General features: G+C 42.5%; 1 protein-coding gene across 1 annotated transcript; it reads right to left on the bottom strand.

Annotated features, from left to right (window-relative positions):
* Window positions 1-12,524: 12,524 nt before the first annotated feature.
* On the bottom strand, window positions 12,525-20,849 carry LOC310998309 (uncharacterized protein). The gene is made up of 2 exons (XM_083988290.1): window positions 20,210-20,849; window positions 12,525-13,918 (listed from the first exon to the last, which is right to left on the bottom strand). The coding sequence occupies exons 1-2, from the start codon at window positions 20,754-20,756 to the stop codon at window positions 13,284-13,286; spliced, it is 1,182 nt and encodes a 393-aa protein (XP_083844416.1). The 5' UTR covers window positions 20,757-20,849; the 3' UTR covers window positions 12,525-13,283.
* Between the last annotated feature and the right edge of the window lie 5,563 nt (window positions 20,850-26,412).

Raw genomic sequence — 26,412 nt, 5'->3', positions numbered from 1 at the left:
CAGTGGAACGCAATCAAGGGCACAATGTTGTTTTGGGGTTGACGGAGGGGTTGTCGGGAGTAACAGTGACTTGCGACAACTTTTTTTCTTCGTATGCGCTGTCGGAGGAGCTGCTAAAGCGGAAGATCGCCATGGTCGGCACAATGCGCAAAAATCGCACGGAGCTTCCTCCTGCACTCTTGAGAACGCAGAAGAGAGAAGTCCTCTCCTCCCGTTTTGCCTTCTCATCAAGACACACCCTGGTGTCCTACATGCCCAAGAAGCAAAAAAATGTTGTGCTTCTCAGCAGCAGGCACCGGGCGCCACAAGTGAGCAGCGGGGAGAAAAAAACCCCACAGATAATCTTGGATTACAACCGTTGCAAGGGAGGAGTGGACACCATGGACAAGGTATGTATATGCAATCCACAGTACATATTTTAACAAAATGACACCCTGTAGCATCATCATTTTTATTCTGGTTTGTTTTTGTTTTTCAGATGGTCTCCACGTACAGCTGCCGGAGGAGAACCCGACGATGGCCATTGGCCCTGTTCCACAATATCCTGGACATCAGTGCCATGAACGCTTATGTTCTCTGGATGGCCATTGTTCCGACGTGGAACCGGGGGAAAACCTACCGGAGGAGGCTCTTCCTCGAGGAGTTGGGGAAGGCACTCATTTCCCCACAAATCGCCCGGAGGAAATGCCTCCCCCAGGCAAGGGTTGCTGCCCAGTTTGTCCTGGATGTGAAGGCTCTTCAGGGTGATTCCTCAGCCCCCACCACAAGCTCAGCCTCCACAGCTTGCATCACCCCCACCACACCCAGCCATGGGAGGAGGCAATGTGCCTTCTGCCTCACGAGAAGAGTGGTGTGCTGCACCTGCAAGCTGTGTGGGAAAGCTGTGTGCAAGGAGCATTACAGCACCATCTGCTCCTCCTGCCTGCCCTGAACGGTTGTGTACCGTTGTTCTGGTGGTGTTGTCATTGTTATGATGTTATGATGTTATTCTGTATGTCATTGTTATGATCTTATTCTGTTAATATTCTGTTCTGTTAAAAATAAACAGAAAGTTCAAAATTATATTGATTTTTTTTTATTGATTTTGAATATTGAACAGCTTTATTTTGATTAGCGCGCAAAGAGAGATAAAAAAAAAAAAAAAAAGTACTACAATAATGGCAATTAGAGGGTTAAAAACATTAAAAATCAATACTATTTGATATGTACAGTTAGGGCAGAACTTGCTTTACAAAATAAAATACATTTTTTTTAAATAATAATATTTTTTTCATGCACACATGTATGTGCAAAGGTGTGTTAGTGTGATACGTATTTGCAATTTGACACTGCAAAAAAAATAACAATGCAAAAAAAAAACTTTCACTGCTAATCTTTCACATGTAAAAATCTATTAAATCTAATATGTATAGTTAGGGCATGTATAGTTTTGAAAATAATAATAATTCATAATTTTATTATATTTTGAATGGTCATGCACACATTAAAGGGATAGTTCGGGTTTTTTGATATGAATCTATATGGCATCCCCATCATCAGTTACGTGCTGTGACGGTGACTTTCCCCGGACTGTGTCCCGTGAGCGGAGTTCCGGCCTGGTTTCGGTGCTGACGAATGTAGTCCGGCTAGTTGGCTGGGGTCACGAAAATAAAGCGTTTTTCTTCTCAAAACAATATGCATTCAAAAGAGTGATACATTTGCATCACAAAACCGTTGTCCACGAAAAAGTCTGACCTCGCAATCGCTTGGCGCTATTTTCTCTCCCTCCGTATCACTGCGCGCTGCCGCCTGTAGACGGCTGTGCGCGTTTCTATCAGCTGTTTCACGGAGTTTACTGCTCGGATAGTTCACATAAACATTAATTCTGATTATGACACAAGTGATGAAGCCATCCCTTGTTTTAGCACAGAGCTAAAGGGAGAGCTTTATGAACCTGATGTGATGCTGAACTTCGTCAGATGGAGTTAGGTAAAGAGGTGGGTGATCGTTGCAGCGCAGTTCATGGTGGAAGATCAGACCTACAAACATACACAGACAGACAGCGTGCATCACCTGCACCGGACGGTGCTGCTGGAAAAAAAGGAAAGAAAAAAAAAGAACGGCACTACTAACCAGCCAGCTGACGTGCAGCTCACCTGCGGCTCACCTGCAGCTGTCAGAGGAGCCTCAGATCTTCCGTCACGACAACTGCTCGTTTTAACTCCATCTGACGAAGTTCAGCATCACATCAGGTTCATAAAGCTCTCCCTTTAGCTCTGTGCTAAAACAAGGGATGGCTTCATCACTTGTGTCATAATCAGAAATGTTTATGTGAACTATCCGAGCAGTAAACTCCGTGAAACAGCTGATAGAAACGCGCACAGCCGTCTACAGGCGGCAGCGCGCAGTGATACGGAGGGAGAGAAAATAGCGCCAAGCGATTGCGAGGTCAGACTTTTTCGTGGACAACGGTTTTGTGATGCAAATGTATCACTCTTTTGAATGCATATTGTTTTGAGAAGAAAAACGCTTTATTTTCGTGACCCCAGCCAACTAGCCGGACTACATTCGTCAGCACCGAAACCAGGCCGGAACTCCGCTCACGGGACACAGTCCGGGGAAAGTCACCGTCACAGCACGTAACTGATGATGGGGATGCCATATAGATTCATATCAAAAGACCCGAACTATCCCTTTAATGTGCAAAGGTGTGTTAGTGTGAGTCTTTTTTGCAATTTGACACTGCAAAAAAAATAACAATGCAAAAAAAAAACTTTCACTGCTAATCTTTCACATGTACCAGGCTGCCATAATAGAACCAAAAATATTCAGGTTTGCATCAATTATATTGAAAATAACTCAAAAAAACAGTTTTTTAGACCAAAAAATGAAGGTGCTTCATGACAAAAACCTGGCAATTAAAGGGTTAAAAAAAAATAAAAAATCAATTAAATTGAATATGTATAGTTAGGGCAGAAGTTGCTTTACAAAATAAAATAAAAAAGATTTTGAAAATAATGATAATTCATAATTTTATTATATTTTGAATTCTCATGTGCACATTTATGTGCAAAGGTGTTAGTGTGAGTCTTTTTTGCAATTTGACACTGCAAAAAAAATAACAATGCAAAAAAAAAACTTTCACTGCTAATCTTTCACATGTACCAGGCTGCCATAATAGAACCAAAAATATTCAGGTTTGCATCAATTATATTGAAAATAACTAAAAAAAAACTGTTTTTTAGACCAAAAAATGGAGGTGCATCATGTCAAACAGATGGCAATTAAAGGGTTAACATTTTTAAGAAATCAACAAAATCTGATATGAATAGTTAGAGCAGAAGTTGTTTTACAAAATAAATAAAAAAGATTTTGAAAATAATGATAATTCATAATTATATTATATTTTGAATTTACATGCGCACATTTATGTGCGAAGGTGTGTTAGTGTGAGTCTTTGACAGTTTTTATCCAATGAGGAGAGAGAACGGCATGCAGGGCTGTGTGTGCAGCCAAGGGATGCGCGTGAATGTGGTGACGTAGGGACGAGGACTGTTATGGTGCGTTCAAGGCAGCCCGTAACTCGTGTTTTTCCGACCTGTGAAGTTGTACCAGTTCGATCTGGTACGAGTTCACGGGTCGGAAGTTACGAGTGGCCGTTATAGTGACTTTCACCGGTAAAACAGGTCGGAAAAACACGAGTGCGTTGCCTGGACCGCTACAAAGTCGTAAGTTGTGACTTGAAGCTGTAATTTACGGTTTCAAAAGCCTGCCTGGAACGCAGCATTAGCCAAAACGACCGGATCGCTTACTTCTGCTTTAACTTATACTGCATTAGTGCTGTTGTAATGTAATGTAATGTTGTTCTTGTTTACCAGTGGGTAGGGTAAGAATAAGCTACTTGTGATACATGTAAGTTCCTTTAATTATCTTGTCTACAAAATAGGTTTTACACATCACAATGTAACAGTATAGAAATAAGGCTGGTTATGAAATGCTGAGGCGATTAGCTTTGTTTGTCTTTGTCATGTTTGTCAGACCATGCTTGAATGTATTAAAAGTGTTGAGCCTCCTTGGTGTTAAGGATGACCTTTGGGACAAGTCTTGACAGGTAAGGTCAAAAACAATGTCAACATGCATTGGATGTTTGACTGTTGTTTGCAAAGCTCCTTGAATTGTTGCAGCACTCTGTGTCACCTGGTTTTGAAAGTCATTTTACCAACCATAGAGCTCCAGCTCAACTATTTCAGGCTGAGGTAGGTCGTCTCTGCACCATGCACCAGGTAGGCTACTCTACACTGTACGAGAAGTCAAAAATAATGTCTCTTTCTTTGCTGTAACTTGCTGGTAGTTAAACTACATTAATATTTTGTGCTACGTCAAGTATTTCAACTACTTTTTGGGATCATTTTTTGTCATTAAACTATACTACAATTTTGGCCAATAACATGAACTGGAACCGACTGTCTGATAAAAACTTTGAGAGACTAGTGCTCATGTGTCGTGTCAACAGTGATTCTGACCTGACATCTAGTGCTGGTGCCTAAGTGTTAGTGCCTCTGAAGTTCCTGTCATGGTTTTAAACATTGGTTTCAAGACACAGCATTCTAGAATACATTTCTGATTTACAAGTGGGTATGAGGGTAGGATTTTTCATTTTCTCTTTATATGAACCAACATGTCTATAGATTACCCAACATGTCTATGGTGAACTTTTTTGACCAAAATTTTCAGCTTTTCTTCTTAAAGGTGTACAGAAATGGCCGTTTGTCCTGTTTGTCGCGCCGAGTTGTCACGAGCTGCAACATGAGTTTACCCGAGTAAGGAAAACGAATTTGATTGGTCGTTATCGAGCGGGCGGGATATTCAAAGCTTGGGGCGAGACCGAGCTCCGTGTGTGTGTGTGTGTGTGTGTCTCAGACGTTTGAATGACGGATTACGGATCCAATATCAGTGACTGATGAATCGTGTACAGGCTGACGTATAATCCATGCGCCTGCATTATCCAATGCGAAAAAAAAACACACACTTTCATCCTGGATTTACTCAAAAATAGAATTTTGCACAAAGTTTGGCCTCCATCGTCTGATAGATGAGTTATTACATTAATTTTATGATCCAGAGTGGGCTCAAATTCAATTTTCTTTTCTGTAGGCTACACCTTTAAAAAAATAAAAATGAAAACTTGAGTTGAGAGGCATATTTCTGCTGGCGCGTGAATGTTTTGTAGGCTATTATATTTTGTTTCATATAGGCTACACCACATGTTGATTTATTTAACACTGATTTAAATTAAATTAAAATTGGTATAAGTAGTTTCTAAAGCTACTCTTTTTTTAGATGTAGTTTTACAAACTAAATTTCTCCAGGGGTAAAAATGTAGTTTGTTCAACTACTGCCAGGCTGAACTACATGTAGTTTTACAAGCTACGCTTACAGTACAAAGTAGCTTCCCCAACACTGATGGTTGGTAATAATCCTTCTCATTTCATCAACAGCAAACATCCAATTAAATGTGTGAGAAAAACCCCTTAAAGGCATTGAAAACCATGCAGACGGCACAGATGGCTGTCATAAGTACTACTGTATGCTCCTTCCCTCACTGGACATGGCAGTTGCTTCCCTTCAAAACCTCTCTGACGTTCGACATATTCTGTTTAGGAGGAGAGAACATTCATCTTATCTAGTTTGCCTTCAGCTGGATCTAAATCATGTTGACCTACAGACACTCCCCCTCTGTGGTGCTTTGATGCTCTCTCTTGCCTTGCCCCTGCCTTGTGTCTGTTCTACTATGTTCTACTATACTATCAGTTGAGTTATGATAATCCAAAATATTAGAAATCATCTTCTCCCAATACTGATAATTGATCATTACTTGTTCCTGCCTAATCATTTCAAGGGGTGTAACTTTCAATGACCTTATGTAGTCGGTCACAAATTCTAAGTTGCAGTTGCTATTCAACAAGGCCGGCCCATGGCCTAAGCAGTTGCTTAGGGCTACTTACTATTGTTCATCCAGCAAGGTGGACCTACTCACTAATACTATATGAAACTTCTCCAGGAGCTCCTAAAGTATTTTGGAGGACAATCGTTACAACCTGCCCCTGTGACAGGTGTCAGAACCTTCTTATCTGGTGAGGATACAGAAGGTGAGTTTTCAGCAAAGTTCATTTTGGGTAAACTTTCTCTTTACTGAGATATTATTGTTGACAGTAACATCAACTGATAAGATTCAGAATGACTTGATTTGACTATGTTTTCATGTTCAGTCCTTGTTCTGTGGTTAATGAGATCACTGTTTCATCTAACGTGGCTTCTTCTTTTGTTTGTTTCCTCATCTCAGGCCCATCCAGAATACTGACAAATCAAATATGTAAATGTCAAAGTTAAAGTAGTTTATTTTAGATGTTATGATATGTTTTGCTTGTAACGCCCTCCCTGTTATCTTGTTACAAAACAGTCTGTGCTGGTGTCTAGTGAACCTACTACCTTGAGGAAAAGCGAGGTGAGGTAAGCTTCAAGTGAACATTTTCAACTCCATGTTCCTGGCATAGTTATTAACCCAGAGCTAAAAGCAGCAGATTGCAGCTCCTGAAAACATCAAGCGGAAGAGGAAGTGGTGCTCACAGACAGAAGAGAGGCAGTGGGGGCCGCCTCCACAAGATTTACCTGACATGTGTTTACGGTCTGCTTGGAAGAGGAGTTGCCCTTCGATCCGGTAAGCTGAGTCTGGCATGTTGTTGTTGAGCCAGCATTTCTCTGTAGCTGCTCTGAGGTCTGCTCAGGAGTCGCATTAGGTCCATCTTGATGTACAACGAGGGGACATTAGCCAGGAAGAGCGTTGGTAGAGCAGGTCTGTTGCTATGCCCGCTTCCAGTCAACCAACAACTGTCTGCATTGAATGTGAGGGGAGTGTTGCATAGGATCAACCCCCACAAAGCAGCAGGCCTGGACAACATCCTGGGACGGGTGTTGAGGGACTGTGTTCAGGACCTCACAGGGGTGTTAACAGAAATCTTCAACCACTCCCTCTCCCAACCTGCGGTTCCTGTCTGTCTCAAGAGATCCGCTACCGTTCCGGTGCCCCAAAACTCAGCTGTAAAAAGCATGAAGGACTATCATCCAATGGACGACCCACTGAAAGTCAGGAAGTGCTTTTAACAGCTGGTTTTGGCCCACATAAAGGACACTTGTGAAGAGGTTTCCTTAAAGGTACATTGTGTAGGAATTACTCCCATCTAGCGTTGCAGTTGTATATCGCAAGCAACTCAATCGTATTTTTCATGCTGCATTCACATGAAATTCGGCAGACGGACGACAGCCGCTGCACGTAACGGCATAAACAAGCCTCTATGTAAACAAGTGGTCCATCAGCACGAGGCAAAACAATACACGTGACAATATGTTGTCATGGCTATGTCGTATTGTTTACCTGACCTACCTTTACAGTTCCCACCACACCATCTTCATGGTGACACGTCACTTCCTGCACAGTGAGTGGTGCTCGGTGGAGTGTCAGATGGCCAGTCTGAGGCAGCTGAGTGCTGCTGGTGTTTCTGGACACCTGGAAACCTCAACACTGCCTGTCTCCCTACACACACCTTCACAGGATTGTCTATAAGAAGACCTACCTGCAGTGTCCTGAGAAACCGGAAGAGAGGAATGCTTTCTGGGTCAGATGCTTTGAAAAACAATGAAGTGGAGGAGCAGGATGGAGGAAGAGTCGGCTCGGCTGATTGATTAGAATAAATGCCAACTATTTTAACTTGATACTATATGTGTGCATTGTGTCTATCTGTGGGTCTAGAATGGGAGACTTTTTTTCCAAGAGAAATTAGGTTGTGTTGTGTTGGGGACTAATACTTAAAGCAGATATCAGTGGAATGTTTTTGTTAATATAAGTCCTAAATAGTCCTATTTTCCGTCAGCAATCACTTACATGAAGTATTTCAGCCTAAACACGAGTCTCTCCGTCACTCTGCTCTGCTGTAACCCGAGGAGAAAATTTTCCTTGTGGGATACAAGTGTTATCCAATGAGGAGAGAGAACGGCATGAAGGGCTGTGTGTGCAGCCAAGGGATGCGCGTGAATGTGGTGACGTAGCACGAGGACCAATTGATGCCTGACAAGGGCGGGGGCTGCTAACTCATGGTGCGTTCAAAGAAACTCGTACTTTGTGTTTTTCCTTCCTGTGAAGTCATACCAGTTCGATCTGGTACGAGTTCACGGGTCGGAAGTTACGAGTGGCCGTTATAGGGAACTTTCACAGACAACAGGATGGTAAAAACACGAGCTACGGGTTACCTGGAACGCTACCAAGTCGTAGTTGTGACTTGAAGCTGTAACTTACGGTTTCAAAAGCCTGCCTTGAACGCAGCATTAGCCGAAACGGCCGTGAAGCTGATATCTGCTTTAACCACCACTGCTGTACTTTTTTTTTTAAAAAGGTTTTCTAGGTGAATCTCCATGGCCTATGAATCTCCATGGCCTGTAAAGTTAAATGTGTATTGTTTTTTAATAATAAAATGCTATAATGGCTATAAAAATAAAAAGGCTGGACTTTAACTGTGCATAGTCAATAAACTGCTGCTGTTGGGACTAAATCATTGGTCTCCAACTGGGTCCTGGACTTCCTAACAAATAGGCCACAGGCTGTTAAGATCCATGTCTCATCCTTCACACTCACACTAAACACCGGCCCCCCACCAGGATGTGTCTTCAGCCCCCTACTGTACACACTCATCACATATGATTGCTCAGCAGGTACCCGAGTAATCAGATATCAGAGTTTGCCAACAACACTGTGGGTGGCCTTATCTACAGTAATAACGAGTCTGTGCACAGGCGGGAGGTGGAAGAACTTGTGGAATGGTGCAGGGCAAACAGTCTTTGCATCAGCGTGGAGAAAACTAAGGACTGTAGGAGGAGTGGCCCCTCTCCTCTCCTCTCCTCTCCTCTCCTCTCCTCATGCACATTTTGAACTGTCATTATCTGTTGCACCTTGTAGTTCGGCGTTGTGTCTCATTCTCTCTGTTTCCACAGATCTCTCCAGAGCTCCATCCCTGCACCAACCTCCACCTGCATCACCTCTTTTCCCCTGCTTCTAAACCAGTCTACCCACCAGTACTCCCATTAAGATGGCCTGCTCTCCCTGCCATTCCTGCTCACCAGAAGCTGCCTTCATCAGTTCTTGTTACTGTAACCAACTGATTCCATTTCCATGTTTTCCCATATTCCATGTTGTAAACAGTTTTCTTGTCTGTATACAACATCTATTGCACATCTGTCCTGGGTGAGGGGTCCCTCCTCTGTCTCTCACCCTGAGGTTTCTCCTGTTTTTTCTTGGGAATTTTTCCTCAGTGGATGTGAGAGTCTAAGGGCAGAGGATGTTGTTATGATGCCATGTAAAGCCCTTTGAGACAAACTGTAAAATTGGGCAATACAAATAAAATTGCCCTGCCTTGTCAGCAGATGCAGAAGCAAAGACAGACAGACAGACAGACAGACAGACAGACAGACAGACAGACTATCACATCTACACATCTTTTGAAATACTCTTATCTGATATTTGTGCTCCAGACACGGTGTCTTTGATGTCCACAGACTGAAGCAGATGCTGTGTTTGGTGTTGGGGAGCTTCTCTCTCTGATTCAGAGGTAAAGTGGTCTCTCATGAATTGTCCCAGATTTGGAGATGCACATTAATAAGCAATTGTCACAGTTCAGTCACCCAGTTTCTACCAGTACTTGTCCTCTCACCTGCCCCCGCTTCACTCTTCCTGCACACCACACCCCCTCATCAAGCCAACACTCACCTGTGAACACAGCGTATCCTCATCCCCTGCAATCAGCCCAGTATATATTCACCAGCTCCACACTCACTCCTTTGCCAGATGTTCTAGGGACTGATTCCCCGGTTTCGTCTCACCTCTCCACATCTCTGACCCGGTAAACCAAACAGCCTTCTGTCCTTGACCACGAGTTCTGTTTGTCTCCTGGTTTTGTCTGACGTGCCCCTGCCTCATCGTTGTCGAGAGCCCTTTGTCACCACCCTACCGTACCAAAAGCCAGTCTTCACCGTGAGTGCTCCTGGTGTAAGATCATCTGCTGGATCTACGACCATCTGTCTTTGCTATATGCTACATTTTTACCTTACTTAAACAGCCTTGGAGCAATAGTGCTGGTTAAACCAGTGACTTGTAACTTGTTCCAGGGAGGTCTCTTGTCTGAAAACCAACCTGTAAGATCAGAGCCTCCGACCCGGTGTCCCAGCTCTCGTCTCAGCAGCACCGCCACACAAACGAGCCCTGTAACCTGTAATCTCTTGAGATAAGACCACACAAATATACACATAGTAACACTGTATATGATATTTAACGTTATCCATCGCTCCATGATTTGCTTTCTTGCTGGCTTCGTTGAAAACAAATGCACATGGAGGATGCAAAACAGGAAAAGGGTTAGAAGGCTAAATTTTGTTTCCTGGTACATCTGAAATTGATTTCATGCTTCTCCTCCCAACATACAAAGTCTTTCATCATAAAGGGCTTAAACTTAAACTTGTTGACACCTCCAATACTGAGATCATGTGGTGCTGGACTGGTATATTGAAGGCTCCTATAGAGGCCGCTAATATTAATTTAGAACACCCTTATTTCTCATTTCAATTTGTCTTCTAGACTGTTAAATGTTTGGGTTATTTGGGTCAGGGTGGAGAGTGGGATTACAGAGGGCAGGAGGCACAGATGCTGATGAGTTGATTGTCTTTGTCGTGGAATCAGTGGGAGTGTCACGCTGAATATCTTTTGATCGCGTTACGTTTATAGTTGTTCTATGGGCATAACTCTTTTACTCTTTCTACTCTTCTCTTTTACTCTTTCTTTGTGTATTGAATGGCATGTTATTTATTTAATGTGTGTTATTGCTTCACCTTCCGCTTCATATCGTGTGATTTCATGTGGTATTTTATGTGGTTTTATGGGGTGAAGCCAAAGACAAATGTCCACATTGTGGACAATAAAGGAAAGAAAGATAAGGTTTCTGTGAAGTATTTGCTGCAGAATCGCTGGACTCCAAAAAACAGAGATTGAATTTAGCGATTTAATGTGGAAAAGCAACAAACTGACTCCCACTACACTGATGAAGTGTCATTCAACTCCTAATGAAAAGTGCTACTACGGTGACAGCCATGATGATACTGCCACAGTCCTGTTAAAAAGGAGGGATTTAACAGGGCACTGAGAACTACACATGTGTATCCAGGAGCAGACTGAACCCTGTTGTGAGTGCAGGAGCCTGGACTCTGCAGCTCTGACTCATCTGACTCTCATCCTCCCCCATCACTACACATGCTTGATCTTGTTGCGTCATAAGATGATGATGCCTTGAATGGATTTCAGTGAGGTGAGTTTAGTGCCACTACAATGACAGCCATGGTGATGCAGTTATTGTCAGTCATGGTCCAAAGCTGAGGGACACATGAGCTATGAGATGGACAGCTCACTGCAGAAAATGCAGTTATATTGTCTTACTGGTTTCATTCTTTATTTGTAATAATTTTTTAACTAATTTGGACTACCCATTTTATTATTTTTTCTGTTTTTTTTATTATTTAATTTCATGTTACAGCAATGTTAATTTTCTTTTCATGTGACAAACTTGTGTTCAGTGTAATTTCTTTATTGTTAAGTTTACTGTTGATATTGTTATTAGTGCACTTCCTGTGAATGTATATTGGTGTAGTCAGAGGTTACTGAGGGTGCTCTGACCTCTCTCTCTCATTTAAAGGGATAGTTCAACATTTTGGCAAATTGGCCCATTGCCATAATCCCTATAGTCATAGCAGTAGGTTCGTTACTTTTAATTGTCGGTGCAAGCTATTTTTAGAACGGCAGAGCAGAGCCGTGAGCTGCTCAGAGCTACACTACGGAGGATAATGGGATTTCTTGGTTTCCCTAATCAAACTCATCAAATACACAATCCAACAACTCCAAAACGCTCTGATGGACAAGTTGTGACCTGCACATTCACCACGCTATGAGATAATAATAACAGAGCGTTACGAGACAGAGTTGTTTGTTCTAAAAATAGCTTGCACCAACAATTAAAGGTAACAAGCCTTACTGCTAAAACTATAGGGATTTGCCTAAATGTTGAACTATCCCTTTAAATAATATATAACTGTACATTCATATGCTCCAGGGACTGCAGGTGGAAATGAGCTTTTAGCTAAATCTGGCACAAAGCATCTCTTCTCTGTATGTGATTACTGCATTTTGTACATGGTGCCTGAGAGAAATAAACTAAACTTCAGGTCCTGTTCACATCCAGGTTAAAATTAACTCCTCATGGATGGATACTGTCCATAAATTTCACTGAAACTGAGCTAATACATTTCTCACATGGCACAAATTGACTCATAAAAGTCTGTAATCAAACCCGAAAGGTCGAGTGCACAGATGAACGGGAGAGGAGCAGATGTTTTGTGGATCATTTAATACACATTTAAATGAATCTGTGTATGACAGAGAAGGTCCGTGTGGAAACCTGGGGTTTAAAGTAAAGTGTAAATGGAGTGTAAACATTCACCCACTGTTAACTCACTGACAGGTCCATAGAGTCGAAGAGGTTAAAAGGAGACACTTGATGATCAGTCCCACAGCTGACTGCTGTATGGATTAGACTGTGGTCACATCAACAACAAGTCACTACCAGGGTTCATTAGCGAGGGCCGAAACCCCTCTGACAGCACTATCAGCTGCTTTCACACAATGATACCCAGGCCTTAACAGACACAGCTGCTCTGTTACCATGTATACAACACTACTGTGAGCTGACATCAATCACTTTCCTTCAAGTGTCAGTTTAGCCCTTGAAATTGCTTCACTTAGGGAGGCGCTCTCAAATAAACTGTCATCATGTGCACACCTCTTAATCATCTTTACAGCAAGCAGTCATCAACATTCACGTGTCCGTTTGTACAAAGTTAATATCCTCTGTTAGCTCAGGTTAGTGCGCTAACGCTGATCAGATAATTGGACTTTTTTTTTCCGTTTAGTTTGAGAACGATAGAAATTAAAATTCTTCTGATGGCATGGAGTGAGCTGTCACTTTTGGTCCACAGATAGTCACCACAAGTGAAAGCAGACCTCTGTCGGTCGCCACCATCCCCCATCTCAGAGGGACCGGCCGATGTTGAACCGTTCTACCGCTCCAACCGTGATTCCACAGAGCATCCTCCGACCCGACCCGACCTGACGCCGGTCTGAGAATGTACGAGTTCTACCGTTCACCGCGCGCTCCATCCTACGTGACGTACTCCTCGTCATCGCTAGGTTCTGATTTAATGTGGTCCGGGTGAAGCAGAGGGAGGTGTGGCGCTGTAGTCCTGGTACAGACATACCACTCTTTAATGTTAGACAACTGAGGTAAGGCTGGGTTGACGGAGCGCTGGCTCCTCCGCGGGGTCCTGCCGCTCTGCTGCTTCTGGGCCAGCTGACTCTTAAGGCCAGACAGGGACAGGTCCAGAGGCATGGCCATCGGAGACGAGCTGCGCAGGAGCAGCTTGTGGTCCGCTTCGCTGGCGGAGCTGATGTTGAACTCGTGGTTAGACAGAAGAGGAAAGTTAGTGTTCCTGTTGGCGAGCGAGGGAGAGAGGCGGTTCATTTTCAGGTCGAGGGGCTCGAGGAGCGCCTGGTGAGGTTGCTGGAGTTGATGATGAGGGATGGAGTCGTATGGATCGTGGGGGTCAGAGGTAGGTGACGACTTGATGTGAACCTTCATGTGTTTGCGCAGGGAGCTGGGGTGGGTGTAGGACTTGGTGCAGCCCAGGGCCTTGCAGTCGTAGGGCTTGGAGGCCGTGTGGACCTGCGAGTGCTTCTTCCGGTCGCTGCTGTTGGCGAAGCGTCGCTCGCAGAACTCACACTGGAACGGCTTCTCACCTGTAACACACACAGACACACACAACACAGTCATTCTAGTGGATGATAATCTCATCATTTCATCTCTGTGAAGGATGGTGTTGTTTTTTAATGTTCCTTTATAACCAGTGATGCAGATTTTTAATCAAAAGATGATGATCAGATCTTAATCAGATTCAGATCTTAATCTAAGAAGAGTTAAAGGAGACATATTCTGCCTCCATTCCACATATTCAAACAGTTCCCAGGTGTCTTAAAGACATGTTACAAAAGAATGTTTATGAAGAAATGATACCCGGAACCTTCCCCTGATCAGACGTGATCCAATCACAAGTGGTCAGCTCTGAGTACGTCTGTTCACACATGGTTTTAAAATGTGTCTCAACTGACCGATTGGCTCACTTCCCCGCTTCATATGCAAATAAACACATATTGACAGACAATCTGATGTCAGTGAGCTTAAGTGTGTGAGTGAGAGACAGAAAAATAGTGTAAATAGGAGGGGTTAAGGTATTATTATGCTGCCCACAGCTCTTACATTAAAGCAGAAGTAAGCGATCCGGTCGTTTTGGCTAATGCTGCGTTCCAGGCAGGCTTTTGAAACCGTAAGTTACAGCTTCAAGTCACGACTTACGACTTTGTAGCGTTCCAGGCAACCCACTCGTGTTTCTCCGACCTGTTTTACCTGTGAAAGTCACTATAACGGCCACGCGTAACTTCCGACCCGTGAACTCGTACCAGATTGAACTGGTACGACTTCACAGGTCGAAAAACACGAGTTACGGGCTGCCTTGAACGCACCATAACGTCTTGTCAGCCGATGGAGTTAGCAGCCCCCGCCCTCGTCATGGATCTATTGATCCTCGTCCCTACGTCACCACATTCACGCGCATCCCTTGGCTGCACCATACAGCCCATCATGCCATTCTCTCTCCTCATTGGATAAAACTTGTAGGATACAAGAAAAGTTTTCTCCTCGGCTCAGAGCAGAGCAGAGGGACTGAGAGACCCGTGTTTCGGTCCAAACACTCTATGTAAGTGATTGCTGTGGGAAGATATAACTATTTAAGACTTATATTAACACAAAAATATCGCTTACTTCTGCTTTAAGAAGAAAAGGGTGTTTCTGCTCTTAAACAAAAGAAAAAACTCTCTTGTTATGTGTAGGCAAAAAATTATAGAGAAAACAGGGAAGGCAGAGTCTGGTCAGACTGGTCAGACTGAGGATGGCTGGATAAGCCGAAACATTTCTGAGTTTTTGTGTTTACACTATGGTTGCACTTGTAATTATTTTTTCATTTGACATCCCGGTACCTCTTTAGTGGACATTCAATTTTTTGACCAGTGTGCGAGCCTTTCCCTGCTTTCACAGCTCTTACAATAAAATAAAGTTTAATTCATTTGAATGGTCATTTTTTGGATTTATAATATAAGACTGTATCAGAGGACGTCATTAGAGTAGGTGGTGTGTTCACATTTCAAAAGGAAAATGGACACTAAGGCTGCAAGTGAAACAATAAATCGCACAATAATCGATTATTAAGTTAACCGTCAACTATTTTGGTTTGGGTAGTTTTTTAAGAAAAAAAGTCAAAATTCTCTGATTCCAGCTTCTTAAATGTGAATATTTCTGGTTTCTTTGTTCCTTTATGACAATAAACTGAGTCTCTCTTTGGTTTGTGGGCAAAACAAGACATTTGAGGGCATCATCTTGTGGTTTGGGAAAGACTGATTGACATTTTTCAACAATTTATTGACCAAACAACTAATCGATTAATCGTTTAAATAATCAACAGATTAATCGATAATGAAAACAATTGTTAGTTGCAGCCTTAATGGACACATCAATGTATTATTTTGTCTAAACTGGTCCTGCCTTTGATTCTGGGTTATTAACAAAAACTAGCAGTGAAAAAATAATTTAGTAAACTGAAATAAAAGAACTAAATAAAAACTACAATGACCAATGCAAAAATTACTAAAACTAAACTGAATGTCAGATAACATCAGCTTAGTTGTAGTTTTCTTAGAGATGCTAAAGTTGCAGGAAGAAAACGCCACAGCTCAATATGGGACGACTTGGAGTACCACCCACAGGTAGATAAGAGTGAATGGAACCTGATGAGAACTGATGGGAACATTATGGGATGCAACTAATAGGGAAGTTCATCTTCAGAGGTCTGACAGAGGCTTTCTCCTAAAACTAAATAAAAATAAAAATTATAATAACCTTGCTTTGATTCCCGAGCGTGTTCTGCCTCTACAAGCTTCCTCCCACAGTCCAAACACATTAATTCTAGGTTAATTGGTGTCTGTAAATTGCCTGTAGGTGTGAATGTGAGTGTGTGAGGTTGTTTAATGTCTACATGTCCGACCTGTGATAGACTGGCTGACCCTGTCCTGGGTGGAAGCTGCTTGATGTTCTTGTGTTTAAAGACAGAAGCAGAATTGACTTGTCAGAGGTCCATGTCTGGAATCATTTAAAAGTCACGGGGCCCGGTGTGGCATTTGATGACAGATTAAAGGAGACACCATCATACAGAGTCTCAGTCAGGGGCCTGTTCCTCTACAACAGCTTCACCTACTCCAAGCCTCTGAATTCTACTTCACACCGTTCTTGTGATGAGGATGATAATGGTGGTAGCAGTCTATCACAGGGCTGACAACAACAGCCTGTTTACACCTGGCATTCGCTTGTGTTTTCAGTCATCAGTTTGCAATCGGATAGAGCTTGACCACCTAAAAGTACAGGTGGAAACACACCCAAGACTAGGGTTGCAAAATTCCGGGAATTTTCAAAGTTGGAAACTTTCCATGGGAGGGAATTAACAGGAATATATGGGAATAAATCCAAAATTTACAAAATGGATTGGTGAGGGTGAGTAATATTTTACTCAACATTCATGTTTTTGTGGTTCAGTAAAATAATTGATTGGTCATACAAGAATTAAAACTTGATAAAGTTCTACTCACAAATAAATCTGTTGAAATGTCATGTTTTTTAATTATATTATTTTGCATGGATGTCTGCTTATGATGAAACAAAATATTTACATTTATGTTTGGATATGATACAGTTTGTTTAAATTAATTACCCCCAATTTCCAGTTAATTCCCAATAATTCTCATACATTTCCATAATTCCCATAATTCCCATGGAAAGTTTCCAATTTGGAATATTTGCAAAATTCCCCAGCTTAACTTCCCATGGAAAGTTTCTGGAAATTTTCCGGAAATTTACTGGAAATTTTCCACCCCTTTGCAACCCTACCCAAGACATTGAGGACGGATTGTGATCCGATCGGCCACCTCTGAACACATATTCACCATTAACTAGTAGCTTACTAGCTCCTTATTAGTAATTATTAATCACGTATTAACACCTTATTCTACATAGCCTTATTCTACCTCTATTACGCCATGAATTAAGATTTTTCCTGATATTAACTCCTAATTATCGCTTATTTATTGTAAATGAATGCATTGTTGTTTCTGAATAATGATGTGAATAACCAGCGGGTTATCGGGGCCTTGTACAGGGGCAGTAGCACAAGAACAGTAATTCTTCCTTCATCACTCTCAAAGGAGTTTTCAATCGAAAGCAACTGGACTTCATCACTCTGAATTAGTATACCATAATGCATTTATTTACAATGAATAAGCGATAATTAGGAGTTAAAATCAGGAAAAATCTTAATTCATGGTGTAATAGAGGTAGAATAAGGCTAAGGTGTTAATACGTGCTTAATAATTACTAATAAGCTACTTATATGCATATTAATAAGCACCTAGTTAATGGTGAATATGTGTTCCCTTCCCTAATCTAAAGTGTTACCAAATGATTTTTTCTTTTTCTAATTTACCCGTGCAAATGATCAGATCTCGATCAGATCTCAATGTGGACACTGGAGACGTTTGTCAATGCCAGGTGTAAATGTTATCCAGTTAAATTGTATCCAGATCTGGATACGAGAGGCATGTTAATGCCAGGTGTAAACTGAGTGGTAGAGACAAACAACACAATCATATTCACACCTATGGGTGCACTGGATTCACCAAGAACCCAAAACGTGCATAACTTTTCCACTGTGGGAGGAAACCATCACAGAACATGCAAACTCCATACAGAAAAACAACCAGCGCAGCCGGTCCCTAACCCACAACCTTCTTGTTGTGATTCTTGCTATTTTGTGCGATGTGACCAAGGTAACGTGTTCAGCCAGTCCACTACTGGCTGAACAAGTCAGACTGGGCTTGTAGCCCCCAGGTTGGTTTTTCACTGTGGGATGATGATCTGTAACTAATGTTTCTAATCTGAAAGAGAAAGTAATGACACTGGGACAATTTCCAAGGTGGTTGTAAGTAAATCAAAAACATCAGTGATTAGATACCAGAGCTGTGTGTGTCTCCTCTCTGGTGTGAACCAACCAATCAGCTGCCATCACAACGCAGAGGCGGATACTGCCCTGTTAAAAATGAGGGATTTAACAGGGCACTGAGAACTACACATGCAGCAGACTGAACCCTGTTAAGTGCAGGAGTCTGGACTCTGCCTCTGACTCATCTGACTCTCATCCTCCTCCATCACTACACATGCCTTGAATGGACTTCAGTGAGGTGAGTTGAACAGACTGAGTCAACACTGAGCCTGTTCAGGGACCTGTGCCGCTCAGAGTCATCACAGGTTTCAACCTGGCTGATAAACCATGAACTGTCCATGACCATACAGGGACTGTTAACCTAACAGATCTGCTCTTATCAATGGTTTATGACTCATTCAGAAACAATCACTGTAAAGATGTTCTATCCATTCATAATCAATAGACATGTGGTTAGTTAGTGCTCAGGATCTGTTTCTAGGTTAAAACAACAGAATTTCTGTAGATGCTTTTATTCTGACCGTGATGGGCATAACGGCGTAACTAACGGCGCTACTTCTTTCAGTAACAAGTAAACTACCCGCAGTTACTTCACTCAAGAGATCATATCACAAAATACTACACCTGTATATACATTTTTTTCAGTCCATCAACTAGTCATCGGTTAGGGGGGTGAGTCCAAGTTATTTGACATATCTGAGCTTTTTTTGTAACCGTTCCTTTACCTTGTAATTAGTTATTTTTGTAATGTAGCAATTCAGTTACTTTTTGGAGAAGATAATTAGTACCTATGATTAACAGTGATTGGAATAACGGCGTAACTAACGGCGCTACTTTCTTCAGTAACGAGTAATCAAAAAAGTTACTGTTTCCCTCGTTATAAAGCCGTTACCGTTACTGACAACAAGTTGTGCTGTTACACGCTGTTACTTGACTTACAAAGTCCCATCACAAAATAATACACAGTTAAGGTGTACGTGTTTTGGGGGAAGTAACTCGTAATTATAACTCATCACTTTAATATATTCAGTTATAGTTATAGTAATGTGCACAACACTGATAATGAATTCCTTTTTTAAAGTAACATGCCCAACAGTGTTATAACTCCTTTAGAAACAATCAATGTAAAGATGTATGAGCCTTGTCGCACTAGTTACACCAGTGGTTCTCAAACTTTTTTATATCAAGGACAGTCAACGGACAGAAATTAGACCACGGACCCCCAGTGGACAAAATTTTGAAACAAATACCAGAAAAACATAAATATTTGTTCTGAGACTGAATAATGTTACTTTTTTTTAAGTCAATGTATGTTTAAATTACTGCCAATGTCATGATTGTTTTGAAAAATTTCTGGGAAAAAATGTAGGCATAATATTTCTAGAAAAAAAAATTGGGGACCCCATTGAACCTTCTCAACGACCCAATGGGGGTCCCCGGACCCCACTTTGAGAACCACTGAGTTCTACTCCTGAATACTTGAGCTGCTCAGGATCTGTTTCTAGGTTAAAACAACAGGATTTCTGTAAATTATCATGTTAATATATTGATCAATAACCACGTGCATCTGCTGTGCTGCTCTCATTCAGACTCTCCAGCTGCTCTTTGTCACCTCACATGACTCCCGCAGCTCCCCGCCGTTATTATCCCTCGAGGAAACAAGGGAGCAGCGAAGGAGGCGGAGGAGTGAACCGGAGCTGAACCGGGCCTACGTAAACATGGAGGGGATTCCTCGCGGACTGGGGGGGGGGGGCAGTCTGTCTGTGTGTGAACCTCTTTATCCTGTGTGTCAGGGGCTGCTGCTGCTGTCCTAACGGCTGACGGCTAAAAACACTACACAGTGACGGTGTCTGTCCAGCTCCGGGCATGTGTGTGTGTGTGTTTGCATGTGTCAGTGTGTGTTCATCAATCAGAGACAATCACGTAGCCATACCAGTGTGCGTGCGCGTGTGAATCTTGAGGTTCTCGGAGCGTGCGAACATCTTGCCGCAGTTGGGAAACGCGCATGAAAACGGCTTCTCCCCGGTGTGCACGCGTATGTGGTTGATGAGTTTGTATTTGGCTTTGAACGCCTTCCCGCCGCGCAGGCACTCGTCCCACATGCAGACATGACTGAGCGTCTCGAGCCCCGCCGCTACATGCTCGGTGGTGACGTGGTCCACCAGCTCGTGCATGGAGCTGAAAGTTTGGTCGCAGACGGATGTCGCCGTCCGCCCCAGCAGCCTCTGTCTCGAAGAAGAAGTTCGGTCAATCCATTTGCACACCAGTTCGGTTTTGATGGCGGGGCCTTTGGAGAAATCCAGCAGGCCGTCCAGCAGCAGCACCCCGCCGCTGCCGGCGCCGCTGTCGGCGGAAGCGGGGATGCTAGCGGCTCTCTGCTGGGGCGGCGAGACGATGCTCGAAGCTCCGGAGTTGTTGTTCCCCAGCGGAGAGACGAGGCCATTGTGCCTGCTGCTGGCCAGAACGGCCGTCCGCTTCATGCTCGGCACGGCGAGCTGCCCCGCTCCCGTCGCCAGCTACAGCCTCTTCCCTTCCTTTCCCTCTGGTAAAACCCCGGTAAATCCGAGGGGCAGAGCGTCCGCCGCGTCCCCGCTTCCTTTTCGGAGTGGATTCGGTGGAAGGAAGAGCGCATGCGGCAGTGTCTTTACCCCCTGCTGTTCGGTGTTAGATCCCGAGAGTCAGAGCCTCCATGCTTTTATTTACTGTGTGAATGGAGGTAAACGGAGTCGAAGGAATACAGCCGGCCGCGACACAACACTGTGCAGGAGCGTCCTTGTCTCCTTTCCTCCCCCTCTTCCCTTCTTCATCCCGTTGTTCCTTACACACTCACACTGATATTCCTGTGGTGAAACATGGTGATAAAAGACATGTCCTTGAGATCATCACTGAGATGATCATGATAATAATAAATAATAAAGAAATGAAATAAACGACAATATTAACAATTATAATCATATTAATAACAGTTATTTGTAATAATTACTATGAATTACTGGAATGATAAGAATAACAATAATAATATTGCTGTTGTTGCAATTGTTATTTTTTATTATAATCACTATTATTATCATTGTCATTATTATAATGTGATTAAAGTAGATGCTATAAAGGCACCATGCAAACTGAAGACTGCCCAGCACAAACACATCTCGGATAATCTTAAGAGTGGGAGAATGTATACTGTAATGATCACCATGATAAATGTAGTATCCCTATAATATACATTTCACACTCATTTATTTATGACAATGCTAAACTGTATCATTTATTCCTATCCTGCTGTTGACTAAACCCTAAGAAGCAATGATAATGCAGCAGTCATGAATGCTGTCTACTCCTTTCTATGATGTCATCACCTCACCAGTAGGCTGTGTTTGTCTATCATTGGTTCCCATTTTTAACTTTAAAAGGCCAGGCGAGTTTATTTGTGTAACGCATTTTTACAATCAGATTGTCTCAAAGGGCTTTACATGGCATCATAACAACATCCTCTGCCCTTAGACTCTCACATCCACTGAGGAAAAACAGGAGAAACCTCAGGGTGAGAGACAGAGGAGGGATCCCTCACCCAGGACGGGCAGACGGGACATAGATTGTATAGAGACAACAAAACCGTTTGCAGCACGGAATAGGCCTGTGGAAAAACACGGAATTGTTCAGTCAACAAGAGCTGATGAAGGCAGCTTCTAGTGGGCAGACTGGGTCATATACAGGGAGAGCAGACCAGCTTAATGGGAGAGGCTACTGGTGGGAAGGCTGGTTCATGAGCAGAGAGGGCAGTTTAGAAGCAGAGGAAAGGAGGTGATGCAGGAGGTTGGTGCAGCGATGGAGCTCTGGAGATCTGTGGAAACAGAGAGAGAGTGAGACACAACACTAAACTACAAGGTGCAACAGATAAGACAGTTCAAAATGTGCATGAGGAGAGGAGAGGAGAGGAGAGGAGAGGAGAGGGGAGGGGAGGAGAGGAGAGGAGAAATTCAGGGATGTAAGTTCCATTCACACGTCACTTACAGTAAGATCTGAGGCTAAACTGGAAGCCAAACTGAAACCAAATAGAGAAACATGGGGATGAGGAGGAGGAGAGTGAGTATACAGAGAGGAGAAATCACACTATTGTCTTTGTCAATTACTATAAGAGAGTGATGAAGAATACCACAATAGAGAGTGCCCATGACCAAATATTAGTGATATTGGAACAAAGTGCAAGCAGATGCAGGCGGACTCAGAAGGTGTAAACAATAATTCAGTCCATGAGGACTCAGTCACTTGGCGCACAGAAGTTAGAGATAAGCTACCAAGAATGTGTAATGAAACTGCTGCTGCACAGTGAGTTAAGAGCTGGGGAGGTTGACAAGAGGCAGTGTCTTGTCCTGTTGCCTTTTATGGTGGGAAAAACAACTTTTGGACAATCAGAGAGAAAGAGAGAAAGTAAGCAAAATGAGACTCACTCAAATTTTTGGTCACTTGTCGTCATTGCTCACAGTGTCAAGTCGAGAACTTTATTCGTCACATACACAGTTATAATACAGCTTGTAGGCCCGTAGACTGTGCAAGTAGGAAAGATGAGAGTAAAATAAATTATCATAAAAAAATAGAAGAGATAACATTAACAATCACACTGGAGAGTCTGATGGCCTGAGGAAGCAGCTCCTCCTGAGTCTCTCCTTGTGGAAGTGTTTGCTGGATTTCAGCAGCTGATCAAGGAGTTACCATACATAATATCCTCTCATCCCATAGGGCGACTGTTTGAGATATTTAAATAATTAAATCTGCTACTAAAAGTTGGTGATTTCCCTAACTGCTATGTCCTCACTTATCATTCCAAACCCTCCAATGAATTTCTTTTTGATCCAAAATACTGGCAGAAGATGCAGCCTATTATTGGTTGATGCAGTACCCATGAAACAGCTCATGTTAAAACACAACCATGTCTGATCAAGATTCATACCAACACAAAAACAAAAACACTGCTAATTTGCTTTGTCAGATGAGAATCCTCAGATTCCACTTAATAATTGATCTAATAATTAGACGTTCATCGTCTCCCTCTTATAGGCTACATTCTGCTTGCAATGCTGTCAATGATGCTGACTCCACAAGATAACCTTGGAGCCTGTGCCTGATGTCTGTCTAAACCTTTAGAAGATGTGACAGGTCCAGATACTATACAATTATTATATATTCACTATTTATTCCAGTTCCAGTATCACAGTACTAAGAATTCATATTCACCAACCGAATAATGCACCGACACCCAGTGGTTTTTGTAGTGTATGAGTGGATTTTCTTTCCAGCTGTTCAGACTGAATGTGAGTGAGCAGTAGATGTTTGACCAAATATCCTCAGACAGCTTTGACATCTTAATGCATCATAATATTCATGCATTCATCTTCTGAACCGTTCTGGGCCATGGGGGAGCTGGAGCCTGTCTCATCTCATCTCAGCCGACCTAGTGTGAGAGGTCAGGACAGGTCGCCACACATGCACGGGGAGAAGTTGAACATGCAAACTCCCGAAACTGTGATGGGTTCAAACCCAGAACCCGCTTGCTTTGAGGCGACAGTGATAACCACTGCCACACTGTGCACCTGTATTATAATATTTCATATTCATTTTCTGTTTTAGATGACAGTTATGTGTGTACAAACAAAATATTGCTCAATGTAGGCTAAAAGGGGCTTCTCCTGACACGAATGACAGCCTACTAATAAAACTTCTCCAGGAACTCAACCAGCACCATCTGCCCCTGTTTCAGGAGTCAGAGCCTTCTTAGTTGGTGAGGATACAGAAGGTGATCACTGTTTCAACCAGCAAGATTCAAGATTCTTTATTTGTCACATGCATAGTTAAAGTGTACACTTACAACAAGCAGTGAAATGAAATCCTGACTACACCCCCCAGACTGTGCTGTCCCTCAAATAAAAACATGTTAAAAGAAATTAAAGCAGAAGTAAGTGGTCCGGTCGTTTTCGCTAATGCTGCGTTCCAGGCAGGCTTTTGAAATCGTAAATTACAGCTTCAAGTCACAACTTACGACTTTGTAGCGTTTCAGGCAACCCACTCGTGTTTTTCCGACCTGTTTTACCGGTGAAAGTCACTATAACGGCCACTCGTAACTTCCGACCGGTGAACTCGTACCAGATCGAACTGGTACCACTTCACGGTTGGAAAAATACGAGTTTCCTTGAACGCACCATAACAGTCCTCGTCCCTACGTCGCCACATTCACGGCGTCCCTTGGCTGCACACACAGCCCTGCATGCCGTTCTCTCTCCTCATTGGATAAAAACTGTAGGATACGATAAATGTTTTCTCTTCGGCTCAGAGCAGAGCAGAGTGACTGAGAGACCCGTGTTTCAGTCCAAACACTCTATGTAAGTGATTGCTGTCGGAAGATATAACTATTTAAGACTTATATTAACACAAATATATCACTTACTTCTGCTTTAAGTAAATATAAATAACAAACTTAAAATATAAACAAGGTTATAAAATAATTTCATTAGTGCAGCAAGTAGGCATTTCAGTATAAAAACTTCCAAGTTTAAAATGCAGATCTCAGTATAAGAACATCCAAGTTTAAAAAGCAGATCAGGTGCAAAACAAAGGGCATAAAGTGCAAAGGGCAAGAGATAGATAGAGGCTCATGGCATGTTCTGATTCAGGAGCCTGACAGCTTGTGGATAGAAACTTCTTTTCAGTCTCTCTGTCTTCGCTGCAATGCTCCTGAACTGCCTGCCTGATTTCAAGAGCTGAAACAGCCCATTGCAGGGGTGGAATGGATCCTTTAAAATCCTGACAGCCCTACTCCAGCATCTCTTCTCATAGGTTTCCTGCAGGGATGGAAGGGCTGATTTGCAGCATCGCTCAGCTGCACGTCCCACTCTCTTGAGGGCCTTCCTGTCCTGCTTGCTGCTGTTACCGAACCATGAGGCGATGCTCTGAGTGAGGATGCTCTCCACAGTGCCAGTGTAGAACACTCTCAGGATGGATGGGGAGGCACCAAACCTCCTCAGCTGCCGGAGATGGTAGAGCCGCTGATTTACCTTTTTGGTCACACCCTGAATATGTGTGGACCAGGTCAGATCCTCTGAGATTTGTACTCCTAGGTACTTGTAGCATCTCACCCTCTCCACTGGGTCCCCGTTGATAAATAGGGGGGTGTAGAAATGATTTCCCCTCCTAAAATCCACCACTAGCTCCTTCGTTTTGCTGATGTTTAGTTGTAGAAAGTTAGTCTGACACCAGGATGCCAGACTTTGCACCACCTTCCCTCAGGTAGGATACCTGAAATGCCTACAGACCATTTTACTGCTGACATTTTGACCTGTCATTGTGAGGAGTAGGACACAAACTTGTTGCATTTCAGTGAAGCAGAGAGCAGAGGTGCTGTCAGTTGGAAAGTAACTCAATGAAGTCTATTTTGGTCTGAATTAAAGAAGCTTGTAATAAATACAGAGCCTACATTTTGCACGTTTTATTTGTTTAGCCTAGGCTACTTCAGTTTTCAAGGGAAAATATTCTACTTTCAATCCACTCTATTTCTTCATTTAAAATAGGCTAGTTAAAATTTTGTTTGCACACACACATGATATGATGGCTGTAAATGTTAAAACGACACTGCTTTAACCAAGCAATATTTTTGCACATGACATCTAGGCTAAACTCCCGAGAGTGGCAGAAATTCGCCTGTATTGGTTTGAAGAAAAATAATCTCTTCTTCTTTTTTATTTTATTTTTTATTTTTATAATTGAGCAATTGAAAAATACAAACTCTCAATGAGGATAATAACACACAGGTGAAAAATTAAGTGCAGTATAAAAGTGCAAAAACGTTAGAGGATGAAGGAAAACAAAACAAAGACCACACAACACCATAGGCTCATAAGAAAAGGCTATCAGTCCAGTCACATACAGTAAGATGCGAAGGATAGTAGGCAAGATACTGTGTCACAAACAAGATAAAGGAAGTTTCTTTTAAAATCATGCATTCAATTTATCCTGTCAATCATATCATCATATCAGACCATCTCCAAATTTAAAGATATCATTGTCAACTGTACTTTTTGTGAACAGGAGGAGGAAAATATTTGTCAATCTTTTTTTTGAATGTCGTTATACCTAATCTTTTTATTT

The sequence above is a fragment of the Trachurus trachurus genome, assembly GCF_905171665.1.
Source record: "Trachurus trachurus genome assembly, chromosome: 15".
Lineage (NCBI taxonomy): Eukaryota > Metazoa > Chordata > Actinopteri > Carangiformes > Carangidae > Trachurus > Trachurus trachurus.
The sequence above is the reverse complement of the archived record's forward strand: the minus strand, read 5'-3'. Positions and strand labels throughout refer to the sequence as shown.

Coding starts and splice junctions, on each gene's coding strand:
- LOC310998309 (XM_083988290.1), bottom strand. CDS start 20,756: ATGAAGCGGACGGCCGTTCTGGCCAGCAGCAGGCACAATGGCCTCGTC. Junction 13,919..20,209: donor TCACACGCGCACGCACACTG/GTATGGCTACGT, acceptor TGTGTGTTACAG/GTGAGAAGCCGTTCCAGTGT.